Source organism: Physeter macrocephalus, chromosome 6 (assembly GCF_002837175.3).
Source record: "Physeter macrocephalus isolate SW-GA chromosome 6, ASM283717v5, whole genome shotgun sequence".
Taxonomy (NCBI): Eukaryota; Metazoa; Chordata; class Mammalia; order Artiodactyla; family Physeteridae; genus Physeter; species Physeter macrocephalus.
In genome coordinates, this window is record NC_041219.1 from 36,457,589 (window position 1) to 36,469,991 (window position 12,403).

At 46.3% G+C, this 12,403-nt stretch overlaps 1 protein-coding gene across 1 annotated transcript in view; it reads left to right on the forward strand.

The window, feature by feature from the left end:
• STAB2 (stabilin 2) overlaps positions 1–12,403 on the forward strand; it is a 159,163-nt gene that overhangs the window by 29,506 nt on the left and 117,254 nt on the right. The window contains exons 6-9 of the mRNA XM_007109862.4: positions 836–931; positions 6,211–6,336; positions 7,851–8,047; positions 9,860–9,993. Of these exons, the coding sequence (XP_007109924.1) occupies positions 836–931; positions 6,211–6,336; positions 7,851–8,047; positions 9,860–9,993 (553 nt within the window). The remainder of the gene's footprint in view (positions 1–835; positions 932–6,210; positions 6,337–7,850; positions 8,048–9,859; positions 9,994–12,403) is intronic.

Below are 12,403 nucleotides of genomic sequence, written 5' to 3' on the forward strand. Positions count from 1 at the left end.
TTGGAGGAAGATCACCTTGATACCATTACCGATCAAGTGAAATGGATAAAATGGAGAGGTGAGAAATCGAACAATGAGTCCAGGTAAAGTGCTACTGCAATAGTCCAGGCAAAACAAGATAAGGACCTGAAGGAGGACAGTTCCCGTGGAGATGAAGGACAGGGGATTGAGGTGGGACATGTAACAACCTTGGAGTTCGAACCTTCAAGTTGCAAACTTTCGAAGATGTGAATGTGCATCTGGTGCCAGCAAGGAACCAGAACCTGTGCCATCAACGTCAGGCATGAATGAAATTGCAGCTTGCCCTCTGTCTCCTATTGCTGATGATCCTTCAGCTCTGCCATCTCCCACCTCCTCCAGTCAGTAACTCTTCTCGCCTGTTCACTTGACACCAGCCCCTGTATGCCAGCTGTTGTACTGTACTACTGTACTTTTCAAGGTACTGTACTTTAAGATTAAAAACGTTTTCTTTATTTTTTTGTGTTTGTTTTTATGTATTATTTGTGTGAAAATTATTATAACCTATTACAGTACAGTACTATATAGCCAATTGTGTTAGTTATGTACCTAGGCTAACTTCGTGGGACTTACGAACAAATTGGTCTTACGAACCCACTCTCGGAATGGAACTTGTTCGTATGTGGGGACTTACTGTAAACTGAAGCTAATAAAAAGAAGCCAAGGTTCAAACTAGGGTCTCTAGGGCTTCAAACCCATGGTTTTCCCCACTTCATCAAGCCGAATCTCAATAAACACTATCTGAAACAGTATCCTTCCAGAATCTTTGGACAAAGTCTACATCAGGTAACGAAAAATTCCCATTTTCTGTCTGCAGTGTGCAGCTGTGTGCATGGAGTATGCAACAGTGGAATACGTGGCGATGGGACCTGTGAGTGCTACTCTGGGTACACTGGCCCCAACTGCGACAAGCGTAAGTACTGCTAGTTCCCTTAATACCACACCAGATCAAATGGGCACAGACATATACATTTCACTTGTGCGTGCGTGTACTGGGGCTCTACATGTGTGATGTGCCATCAAATGTTTTGCTGGAAGATAGGCAAAAATTTAAAAAGAAAGGGGACAAAAGGAGAGGAAGGGAGAGAAGGGAGGGGAGGGGAAGTGAGGAGAGGGAAGAGATCGTATGGAATATCGGAAGTCACGGAAGACTTGGGAACAATGCAGTGATATGGCTGTAGCTCTGTTTTAGGAAGGCCAAGCTTGTGGCAGTGTGAGGAAAGACTGGAGAGGAAGACATTGGGGCCATTGCAACGAGTTGGGTACCTGAAAAGGGAGATAAGACATGTTCTCCATTATAGGTCTCAAAGACAGAGCACATCAACAGGAAATGGAGGCTCACCAAGGCTAAATGATTCACCAAAGTTCACAAAGTAGTAAATAAGTGAGCTGGGACTCAAGTCATTGAAATTCTCTAAACAATCGATCACACTGAGTTTAATCAAAAGATAGAGACCACAGGGTGATTGCAGCAAGGGAAGTTTAATATAAAGAATTAGTAAGCTATGATAAGAGAGTGGCTGTAAAAATGCAAAATGAACTGTAGGGCTGATGGGGCATAACAAAGAAGGGCAAACTTGGAAGGGGACAGCCATCCCCAAGGCTTGCCTCAAATCTTGCTGGAGAAGGGGTGGTGGCAGCCCACTTAGTAGAGGAGAAGTTTGCTGGTTTGCCCAAGCCAGCACGGGCGTACAGTCACCCAGCAGGCAGGCAACAACCCTTCAGGGCACTGAGGAGCCGAGGCTGGGGGACAAGGGGATAGAGGGAGTTGGGGCACCATGGGTGCTAAACCTGGAACCTTCGATGTGTGTGCGCGGGGAGGGCTGTGGGAAGGTGGCCGCTGGGTCCAGGCCAGGGATGCAAGGTCACCGGTGAACTGTGCACTCGGAGTGCACAGTTGGGACAGGGCATCACTGGATGTCCTCACACACCCACACCACTGACAGGCTGTGCAACAGCAGCAAACACAGCAGAAGCACAACCCTGCACAGCAGACCCGGCAAGAGGAGCCCCTTCCTCCTGCAGTAGCCCTCCGGCGCCCTCTACTGGCCAAGATGAACATATCCTTGCAAAGGAGAAATGTTCAGCGTCCAGCTCGTTATCACAGAGCAGGTGATGAAGGGTGAATTTGGAGCTTAGCCATTAGGAAATTGGACACGCTGCCTGTGACAATAGCTTCACTTAAGTTATCCTCTGGATTTGATTCTCCTGGTCTGTAAAATAAAGGGATTAGACAAGAATCAAATTCAACAAATTCAAACTCGCTTTATTGAAAGTCGTTGAGAAGATATGAGCAGTGGTAGAAAGGAGGATGAATAAAGGACAGCCTCTGCCTTCTTCCTGTGGAAGAGACAGACATGCAGACAGCCAATATGAATCAACGGCAGCATGAAACTCAGGTGGTTAGGGCGGACCCCTTCCATAGCCCTCAGTCAGCCTCCTTACCCCAGCTACTCCTGTACTGCCCAGTGGACTCATGAGCAAAAAACAAAAACACAGACAAACAAAAAACCCTTTTTAATAAGACCAGAGATCCACCTCAGAAGCCAGCCTAATAGACAGCATGAAAAGATTTGCTTCCAAATGACAAAATAATTCTATTGAGTCAGAAGATAAATAGACTGGGACAAAAATATTTGCAATCCACACGGCAGAAACGTTTTTATAATAGAAAGGCCATGAGCCCACCTTCACAATCGGCCAAGGAGCAGCTAATTCTCAGGAAGAAATGAAAACTGGCCAACAAGCATAGAAGAGGTGCTTAACCCCACTAGGAGTCACAGAAATGTGAATTAAAACCGTAATGAAGGGCTTCCCTGGTGGCGCAGTGGTTGGGAGTCCGCCTGCCGATGCAGGGGACGCGGGTTCGTGCCCCGGTCCCGGAAGATCCCACATGCCGCAGAGCGGCTGGGCCCGTGAGCCATGGCCGCTGAGCCTGCGCGTCCGGAGCCTGTGCTCCGCAACGGGAGAGGCCGCAGCAGAGGGAGGCCCGCGTACCGCAAAAAAAAAAAAAACCATAATGAAGTAGTACTTTGGAGTTTGGGAGGTTTTGTTTTGGTTTGGTTCTGGTTTTTTGCCCACTGTGTTACACAGGTTGAAAAGCTAGGTAACATCTATCTGTGGGTGTGAGAAAAATTACGGTACTGTCAGTGGGGATGTGAATTGCTACAATCTATGAGGGAAATGTATCTATTAAATTTTAAAGGATGCTTACAGTTTGAGGCTACAGCCCCAATTCTAGGAATTTACCTGGAGGACTGGAGGGGTGGGTAGGTGAGAATAGATGTACAGAGAAACTCATGATAGAATTGTTTTTAAAGAACAAAGCAAGCTGGAAACAACTTGAACGTCCGTGAGTAGGAAGTGGTTGAGTGAAGTGTGGTACGTCCTATTCTAGTTAGAAGAATGCTAGCTGCTGAAAGAAATCAACACAAAAATCCAATGGCTTAACACTACGGTTCCAAAACTGCACCAAGGCATCCCAAAGTACCCCATCAAACTCACAGGGCTGCTATGGGATATTTTTAATTTCTGAGGGAAACGGTGATACATCTGTAGAATATCGTATGAAATGTTAACCTGAGTTAGTACACAATTTCAACATTAGGTAGCACTACATTTTGTCCGATGGTATCATTTCTTTACAAGCTGCATTTCCGGTGGTCACTGTGGTAAAAAGTAAGTACCATGCAAAAATCATTTTAACTGGAAGGAGGGTGGTAGTTTCCAGTCTGATCCCAAGGCTGAAGAAGTTGTGCCATCTCCAACAAGCTCACGTGTCCTGCTAGTAAGTAAATGTGGTTGTTTAAGAACGAAATAAAATATTTAATCTTCCTATTAACCATATTACTTTTTCAGGTGGCTACTACGTTATCATGACATGAGTAGTTACTGAATTCGTTGGTTCTAACAACTTAGTAAATGAACCGGTAGATATTTCTTTTGTATTGGGGTCCCATGAAAAAAATACTGAAACACTAAGGGCACCGTGACCTGGGAATTTGGGGAACTTCTGGCTTAACACAACAGAGGTATATTTCTTACTAATGTAACAATCCAATGTGGGTGTTCCTGGCTCCCCACCAGCTCCCCACCACATGGTGTTTAGGGATCCAGAGCCTTCCATTGCATGCGTCTGCCATTCTGTAGCACCTCCGAGTGCTCTGCTTTGAGCCACGGAAGGAAGGAGAGAGTGTAGAGAAGCACCTGCTTATAAAGTCCAGAATAATACATAGAACTTCCAATATTCCATCAACGTGGACTAGTCATATAACCCCACCTGGATGCAAAGAGGGGTGGAAAACGCAGTCCTGAAAGGGCAGCCCCTTCTCAGCAACAATTCTACTTTATGGAAGAGGTGAGGAGATATTCTCTATGCATTTTTGATTCAACTAGCCACTGTTGGGAGACAAACGCATACATCACATTTGTGCACATCTTGAGAACAGCACACTGACCGCCCTTTGTTCCAGCACCTTTACAAGGATGTTTGTAGAGCGAACAGCCTTGGAAGATATAGGACCTCCCTCGGGAACAAGTGCGGGCACGCTTACTGCCTGTGCCAGTTATCAGTGGATTGCCTCTCAGCTCCAAATTCACCCTTTTTGCCTGCTCTGTGAATATGGAAGGTGGGCTTTGGAATATTTCTCATTTGTCAGCCAGTAAGATGTGAAGCCTTACCAATAGAGGGTGCTAAAGGGACACCGAAGAAGCAAGAGTTTTCTCTTCTTGTTTCTGGTTTAGCTCGCTCACCAGGCTTCTGAAGAACACGGCTTTGCTCCGCTGCTCAGCCCCGCACAGTCTCTCCAGCACTAGGCTCTGGCAAGGCTTAGCATCCTCCAGTATCTGACCGCTGCATACCTTGTCTAGAGCTTGACTCGGCGGCAGAAGCATAACCAGGAGCCCTAGACAGTGCAGGCTGGTGGCCCAGTTCAGGAGCCGTTCTGCACAGCCTCCCCTCAGCCCCATGCACAGCAAGGGCCCCGCAGGGCCAGCCCTCCAGAGAGCTGACCACCCACCTCCATGCCACACAGCTGGCCCCTGAGACCACCCCTGCCCCAGTCACGCACAGGAGTGCACCACGCTTCTGAGAAGGTGGGCTTCTCAGCCCCTGCTTCCAGTAGCATCCAGAGGCAAGCCACTTTCCCAGGCTTGGCAGCTCCCTGTGGATGACCTTGCCTGGGGCCCCAGAGGGATGGCCTCCAGCAAGTGTCACCAGCGGACACGTCAGCAGCCTCTCTGCTGCAGAGTGACCAAGGCCTTGTCCTTGCCAGTGACATCCGGGTCTCAGCTCTGGAAGGGGAGGACTTACTCTTATCTTAACCCGAGAGGAGTGGTTGCTCTTTATTTTCCTTCCATTCCTTTATTCTTTCGAGCTCTTTTTAGCTGTCAGGAGCCAATTCCCTGTTATTCCACCCTGTTCATGCATCTTTACACTAAAATTTTCACTGTTCAAATAATTGCATGGTTTCTCTCTCTTGCCTGGGCCCTAAGTAATACATTGCCTATTATTTAAAAACAAACAAGAAAGCATTTCAGTTCCCTAAGCTCAGGGCTCCTCTTCTGTAATGAAATCCACTGCCTGTTCAGGTCTCAGTATGGCCCTCTTTGCATTGCCCTGTGGGAACCGGGGCTTGGAAGAACTGGTCCAAAAATGCTGACATTCTGGCTGCTGCTCCTGATGTGAGTGATAAACGGTCCTTTATCTCTGACCCGGGCATCTCATATCTTCTAGCAGCAACCATGTGACTGTGTCAGCCCAACTTGTTCGCTTTGCAAGTTGGCTAATTATGCCAGACTCTATAGTTTTTAACAGCCATCTACGCCCCATCTATCTTATAAAAAAAATACTGTGCAGTCATTAGAGATTAAGGTACACCCTTACATACCTCCATAATATATTGTTAAATTAAAAATCAAGTTCCTAAATATTTTAACAGGATTCCATTTCATTTTTTGAAAATCTTATACATAAATGTATTATATTGGTTGTTAACATTGGTTGTTTTGGGAGTGGGATGGGAGAGTGTGAATAAGAAGACAGCTAATTTTTGCTTTACTCATTCTGTATTTTTTGAATTGTTACAGTGAATCTGTGTCACTTTTGTAATAATAGGGAATATTGCATTTGTTGAGTTTTTTTGGAACTGGTTGTTCTACTAAGGCCATTACCTCAACAATCTTCCTTTCCAGCCATCCCAGAATGTGCAGCCTTGCTCTGCCCAGAAAATTCCAGATGCTCACCTTCCAGCGAAAATGAAACGAAACTAGAATGCAAATGCATCCCCGGTTACAAAGGCAATGGCAGACACTGCGAGCGTGAGTAGAATTTCGATCCTGCTGGTTTATTCATTGAGATGGTTGGATTCCTCAACAGAAGAAAACCTCACAACCTTCTTAATATTAACACAATGACCACTTCTATTTCCCTCTGTGTAGTTGAATGACATATATTAAAAATTCTAAGCAAAATGCTCGTCATGTGGTAGCTCTTCAATAAATGGCACGTTCTCTTGTTATCAAAGCACATATATAGATTTTTACACTTTTTAAATTAATTTTTATTGGAGTATAATTGATTTACAATGTTGTGTTAGTTTCTGCTGTACAGCAAAGTGAATCGGTTATACATATATCCACTCTTTCTTTTAGATTCTATTCCCATACAGGTCATTACAGAGTATTGAATAGAATTCCCTGTGCTATACAGTAGGTTCTTATTAGTTATCTCTTTTATATATAGTCGTGTGTGTGTGTCAGTCCCAGTCTCCCAATTTATCCCTTCCCCCTCCACTTTCCCCCTTAGTAAGTTTTTCTTCTTCTGTATCACCTAAATCAATGTTAAGATAGAATGTAGTTTGTTTCTTACTTCCTTCTTCCTTCCTCTCTTCCTTTCCTTTTTTTTTTTTTTTTTTTTTAATAAATTTGTTTTATTTATTTATTTTTGTCTGCGTTGGGTCTTTGCTTCTCTGCACGGGCTTTTCTCTGGTTGTGGTGAGCAGGGGCTACTCTTCGTCACAGTGCACGGGCTTCTCATTGCTGTGGCTTCTCTTGTAGCGGAGCACGGGCTCTAGGCGCACAGGCTTCAGTAGTTGTTGCACGTGGGCTCAGTAGTCGTGGTTCGCCGGCTCTAGAGCGCAGGCTCAGTAGTTGTGGCGCACAGGCTTAGCTGCTCTGCGGCATGTGGGATCTTCCCGGACCAGGGATCGAACCCTTGTCCCCTGCCTTGGCAGGCGGATTCTTAACCACTGCACCACCAGGGAAGTCCCCTTACTTCCTTTCATGCTCTTTCACTTCACGAGTGGTTGTGTGTTGGTTATGAACATGCTATTGGAGCCCGACTGCCCAGGTATAAGTCCCAGGTCTGCCTATTACTAACAGTATGACCTTGGACAAATTCTTCAACCTACCTGTGCCTCCATTTTCCTATCTATGAAATGGGGATAATAATAGTAACTACGCTAGAGGGTTGTAAGGATTAACTGAATTCACATATGGCAAATGCTTAGAAAAAGGCCCAGTACGTATTATAAATTCTATTAATATTAGTGCTTTGTTTCATGCGATTTTATATTTAAATCCACACATAGCATGGCATAATAATACATCATCACAGTACTTGTAATTATAATTTCTAATGGCCATATATAAATCATTTTGGTCAATGGGGGTCATCAGGAGGGTAAGATGAAATGTTTTTTACTCTCTCTCTTGAAACTGTTGAATTGCCTTTGCAGCTTGGATAAGCTGTGATTTGCAGTCCCTTCACAGTTCAGTTTTCCTTCTCCTTCCCTGAGCGTGGTAACCACCTTATTTTGTCATTGCTTCTCCAGCCATCAACCCATGTTCACAAAATATCTGCCACCCTCACGCTCGGTGCACCTACCTAGGACCAAATCAGCACAGTTGCACGTGCCAAGAAGGCTACCACGGGGACGGCCAGGTGTGCTTACCAGTGGACCCCTGCCAAGTTAACTTTGGAAACTGCCCTACAGAGTCCACGGTGTGCAGATATGATGGGCCCGGACAGGTGAGCTAATGATGTTGGAACTGATAAGAATAGAAGTAGGACCACCCGCTGAAGGTAAAACTGTGCCGTCTCAGTTCTCCCTTTCCATGCTCAGGTCAGGCTTCCTGTCCAGACAGACCTCTGTGGGCTCGGGGTCAACCTCAGGGAGCCGTGATCTACCCTCTGAACTCGCCCTTTCCCAGCACACCAGACAAAACTGCACTGTAGGGCCTCCCGGGTGGCGCAGTGGTTGAGAGTCCGCCTGCCAATGCAGGGGACACGGGTTCATGCCCCGGTCCGGGAGGATCCCACATGCCACGGAGCGGCTGGGCCCGTGAGCCCTGGCCACTGGGCCTGCGCGTCCGGAGCCTGTGCTCCGCAACGGGAGAGGCCACAACAGTGAGAGGCCCGCGTACCACACACACACACAAACACACACACACACAAAAAAATCACTGTCTCCTCCATCCCAGTCCTGTTTGATGATTGACAACATATATACACATAGCTCGAATTCTATTAACAAATTAACTGTTAATGAAGTCTTGGGAAAATATGTAATTGACTTTTACCTGCATTCCTCCAGTTTCTCTAATGTCTTTTCAAAGTGAGAGGGGACTCTTAGGACCAAAAAAACTCTGTCCCAAAGGGGTGAATGCTGATAAAATGTCAGGCAGCACAGACAGATTTGTAGGGAGCAATGAATATACTCTGGAGTGAGACATATGTGATTCTCTAAATCACATCATGACCTTGACTGGTAAAATTCAGCCTAGTCAGGAGACCTTTGCTACAGAGTCCGGATCAAAGAGCCCTTTCCTCAATATCTCATTCACCCATCAAATATTTAATGGGTGCCTACTGCAGCCACAACTGCATGTCAGGTGCCCAGTGGAGGAAACCCATCCATACAAGAGAGTACTGCTGCCTGGGTGAAAGGAAAGCCTTCAGTGTCTGACCAAACACAGTCATGGGTCCCCAGCAGTCTAATCTGCACCCCATGGGGATGCTCCTGGAGTCCCCTGCAGAGAATCCACCCGATCTCGTGTCCGAGAAAAAGAACACATCACATGACATTTCTGCTATCAGTTTCTCAGGCTGGCTTGTAAGAAATTCAAAGGGCTAAATTCTCATCCTCTAAATGAGGTCCCTTATGGGAAAAGTCATGTTACATCATGAACCAAAGCCCCAGGACCTTGGGAGTGAGATTAAAACATATACTTTGTCACTTTAAAAATGGGTCCCAAGGCATATTTTCAAGTCTTAGAAACCCTCCATCGTTCACACAGAAGCAGTGCATTCATTATTCCAGAACTTCCTCATCCTCGGCATGATTAGCGTTTTGGCCCTGAGAATTCTTTGTTGTAGGAAGTATCCTGTGCACTGTATGATGTTTAACAGCATCCCTGGCCTCTTGTGGCACTGTCCCCCCACCCTGTTGTCACAATCAAAAATGTCTACGAGCCCAATGTCCCTTGGGTTGAGACTCCCGGTTGAACACCACTATTCTAGAGAAATAATGTCTCCCATCTGAGCCTCAGTCTCTACCCACCTAAATCTAAAAGCGAGAAGTATGGTGCCAGGGAGGCCCAGGGTTAGCAAACCAAAGAACTGAAAGTGTGAACTCCAAGCAAGGTGTATGAGTTTCCAAACAGATGAGATGTGAACATGATTTGCAATTCTGGATCTGCTGACAAATTTTAGTTTCAGCCCACACTTTAGACCTACCCCAAGTCAGCTTTTATGGCAGAATAAAGATAGGAATTTAAGAAGAATGTCAGCCTCACTGACTAACGAGAACCCTCTTTGCTCTTCTCTTCCCATCGACTGAAGGCTCACTGCGAGTGTGCGGAACACTACCGCAATTTTGTCCCTGGAGTGGGGTGCAGCGTGACCGACGTCTGTGAGTCTAAGAACCCCTGCCACAGGGATGCGAACTGCAGCACCATCGCGCCAGGTCACACCAAGTAAGGCTTCCTAATTCCACCACCATCTTTCCAAGCAGTGAAGGTGGTGGCCAGTCAATGCGGAAACTTCTCGGGAGGACAGGAAACGTGTCTTATTCAGCCTTGCACCACCCTCACGTAGCACGATGCAAGGAGGGCAGTAGGGAGGGACTCGATACATCTTTGTATAATCAATGAATCGTTCAGTAATGGTTTCCTTGATAATGACCGTGGCAACACCCTGAAATATTGACCTGGCCTGAAAACATGGTATGAAGTGATCAGAGCGTGGGAGGAAGAATCCACCGTCCCTGGGAAAACAGATGTCTATTGTGATGACAGAGGTTTGACCTCTAATGTAGTTGCCTGTTTCCGCAATCTATGAAATATTGCTTGTTAGTGGTGCAAAACAATGGGAAAGTGAAAACTAGGGAAAGTGAATACACATGAGTGGTGTTTCCCGGACTCCAGGTTTCAAAAGAAGGGGTTTACTGTGAGTTACAATATTTGCGTGAAAATTCCCGAGGCAGAGGCAGCTTGCCTGGTGGGAAGATGCTATTCAGAGTTTAGAGACCTGGGTTTGAGTCTCCACACTGGTTATCTATCAGATTCATGACCTTGGGAATGTGACAAGGTCTCTCTGGCCTCAGTTTCTCCATGTATGAAATGAGCACAGTGGCGTCTACTTCGTACTGTAGTTGTGAAGATTCATGAGAGAATGTTCTGGAAACTCCTCTCCAGCTGTGTTTTGTTTTTATCAGTGGGTGAACCAAACCTGGAACCCAAGCCTTTTGACTCCCAGACGGAGGCTTGCATCTTGGTGCCACTTTCGGTTCTCACTGTCACCAGCATCAGCAAAGAACCTGTTCTGCTGTAGTGAGCTCAAAGCCACAGTAGACATGGAACAGTTTCTGTGCTTCCAGAGCCCCCCCTCTGTCATTCCTTTTATAGCTGGGTCTTGAATGTGTAGATTCACCCAGACAGGTTTTATGATCACTGTGTTGTCTCTGGGCAAATGAGTGTATGTGTATGCACTGTGGGTGGAGAGGAAAGAGACTGAGTGTCAGAACCCCTGGATCCAAGCCCCAGCTCTGCTGCTTCCCTGACTCTGTGACTTCTATTTCCTCTGTCGTAAACGGGGGACAAATGTGCCTCCAACCAGGGCTGTGATGAGGATTAAATAAGGTTACATTCATCAGTCTCTGAGTGGAACCTGGCACACAGAAATCACTCCATACACACCATGCACACACAACCCCCCCCAGACATATGTACGGGCACGTACACACCTACACAGCTATGCATACAGGCACGTCCTCTCCTGAAACCCAGGTTCTGACACTGACAACCGAACCAGCCAGCTTGCACACTTGGTACCATCCTCTGAGAAAGCTTGAGTAGAACACTTTAAACACTTTCTTTCTTTTGTGTTTGAGGAGATAAAATAGAAAAATGAAACTGGAACATCAGAATAATAGAAGTTGCATTAAAACTTGTGCCTTGGGCTTCGCTGGTGGCGCAGTAGTTGAGAATCCGCCTGCCGATGCAGGGGACACGGGTTCGTGCCCCGGTCCGGGAGGATCCCACATGCCGCGGAGCGGCTGGGCCCGTGAGCCATGGCCGCCGAGCCTGCGCGTCCGGAGCCTGTGCTCCGCAACGGGAGAGGCTACAACAGTGAGAGGCCCGCGTACCACAAAAAAAAAAAAAAAAAAAAACTTGTGCCTAGAATGTCAGTGGAACTAACCATCGATTTTAGGGGTCTGTGTGTCACTCACAAACCTCTCGACACCCGCCCCCTGAAAGACCTGACTGTCTTCAACTGGGAAGAGGCCTATGTTAAAGGCTGGCTGAGTGACATTGATAAAATTTGGAGCTGTCAATAATTTAGTTCACCCAGGAGAGGGATTTATTTTGTTTATGCCTCCTCAATGTGGCAATCAGTCTATGCAGAATATTCAAAATCATGCTGCATTAGTCAGAGAAGACCACCCAATAAAGAAGAATGGGTTCCAGTGTGGGCTCCCCCACTCACAGCTGGGGTGATCTTGGACAAGTCACGTAACTTTCTGGAACCACAGTTCCCTCCCCTGACAGGTGGAGCTATTTCCCTGGGCAGAGCTGACAAGTTAATGTATGTAAGCCTGCTGTAAACTCTACACTCCACTTTCATTATTACTAAGAAGAACTATTAGCTTCCTGTCAGTTAAAATTTTGCCTTTCTATTTTTACGTAGCAGAGGTGGGAATTAAGTCATGACAGAAGAGAAAGGCATTCCTCTCTTATTTGAGTCTGAAAAGCCTGGACGTGACGGAGAAGGCATCCTGGAAAATGTGGTTTCCATTCCAACTGTACAAATGTACAGGAAACAGCACTGAAATCTGGAGACTCTGGGACCATTAGTGACACTAATGACAGTGTTTATACGTGACGT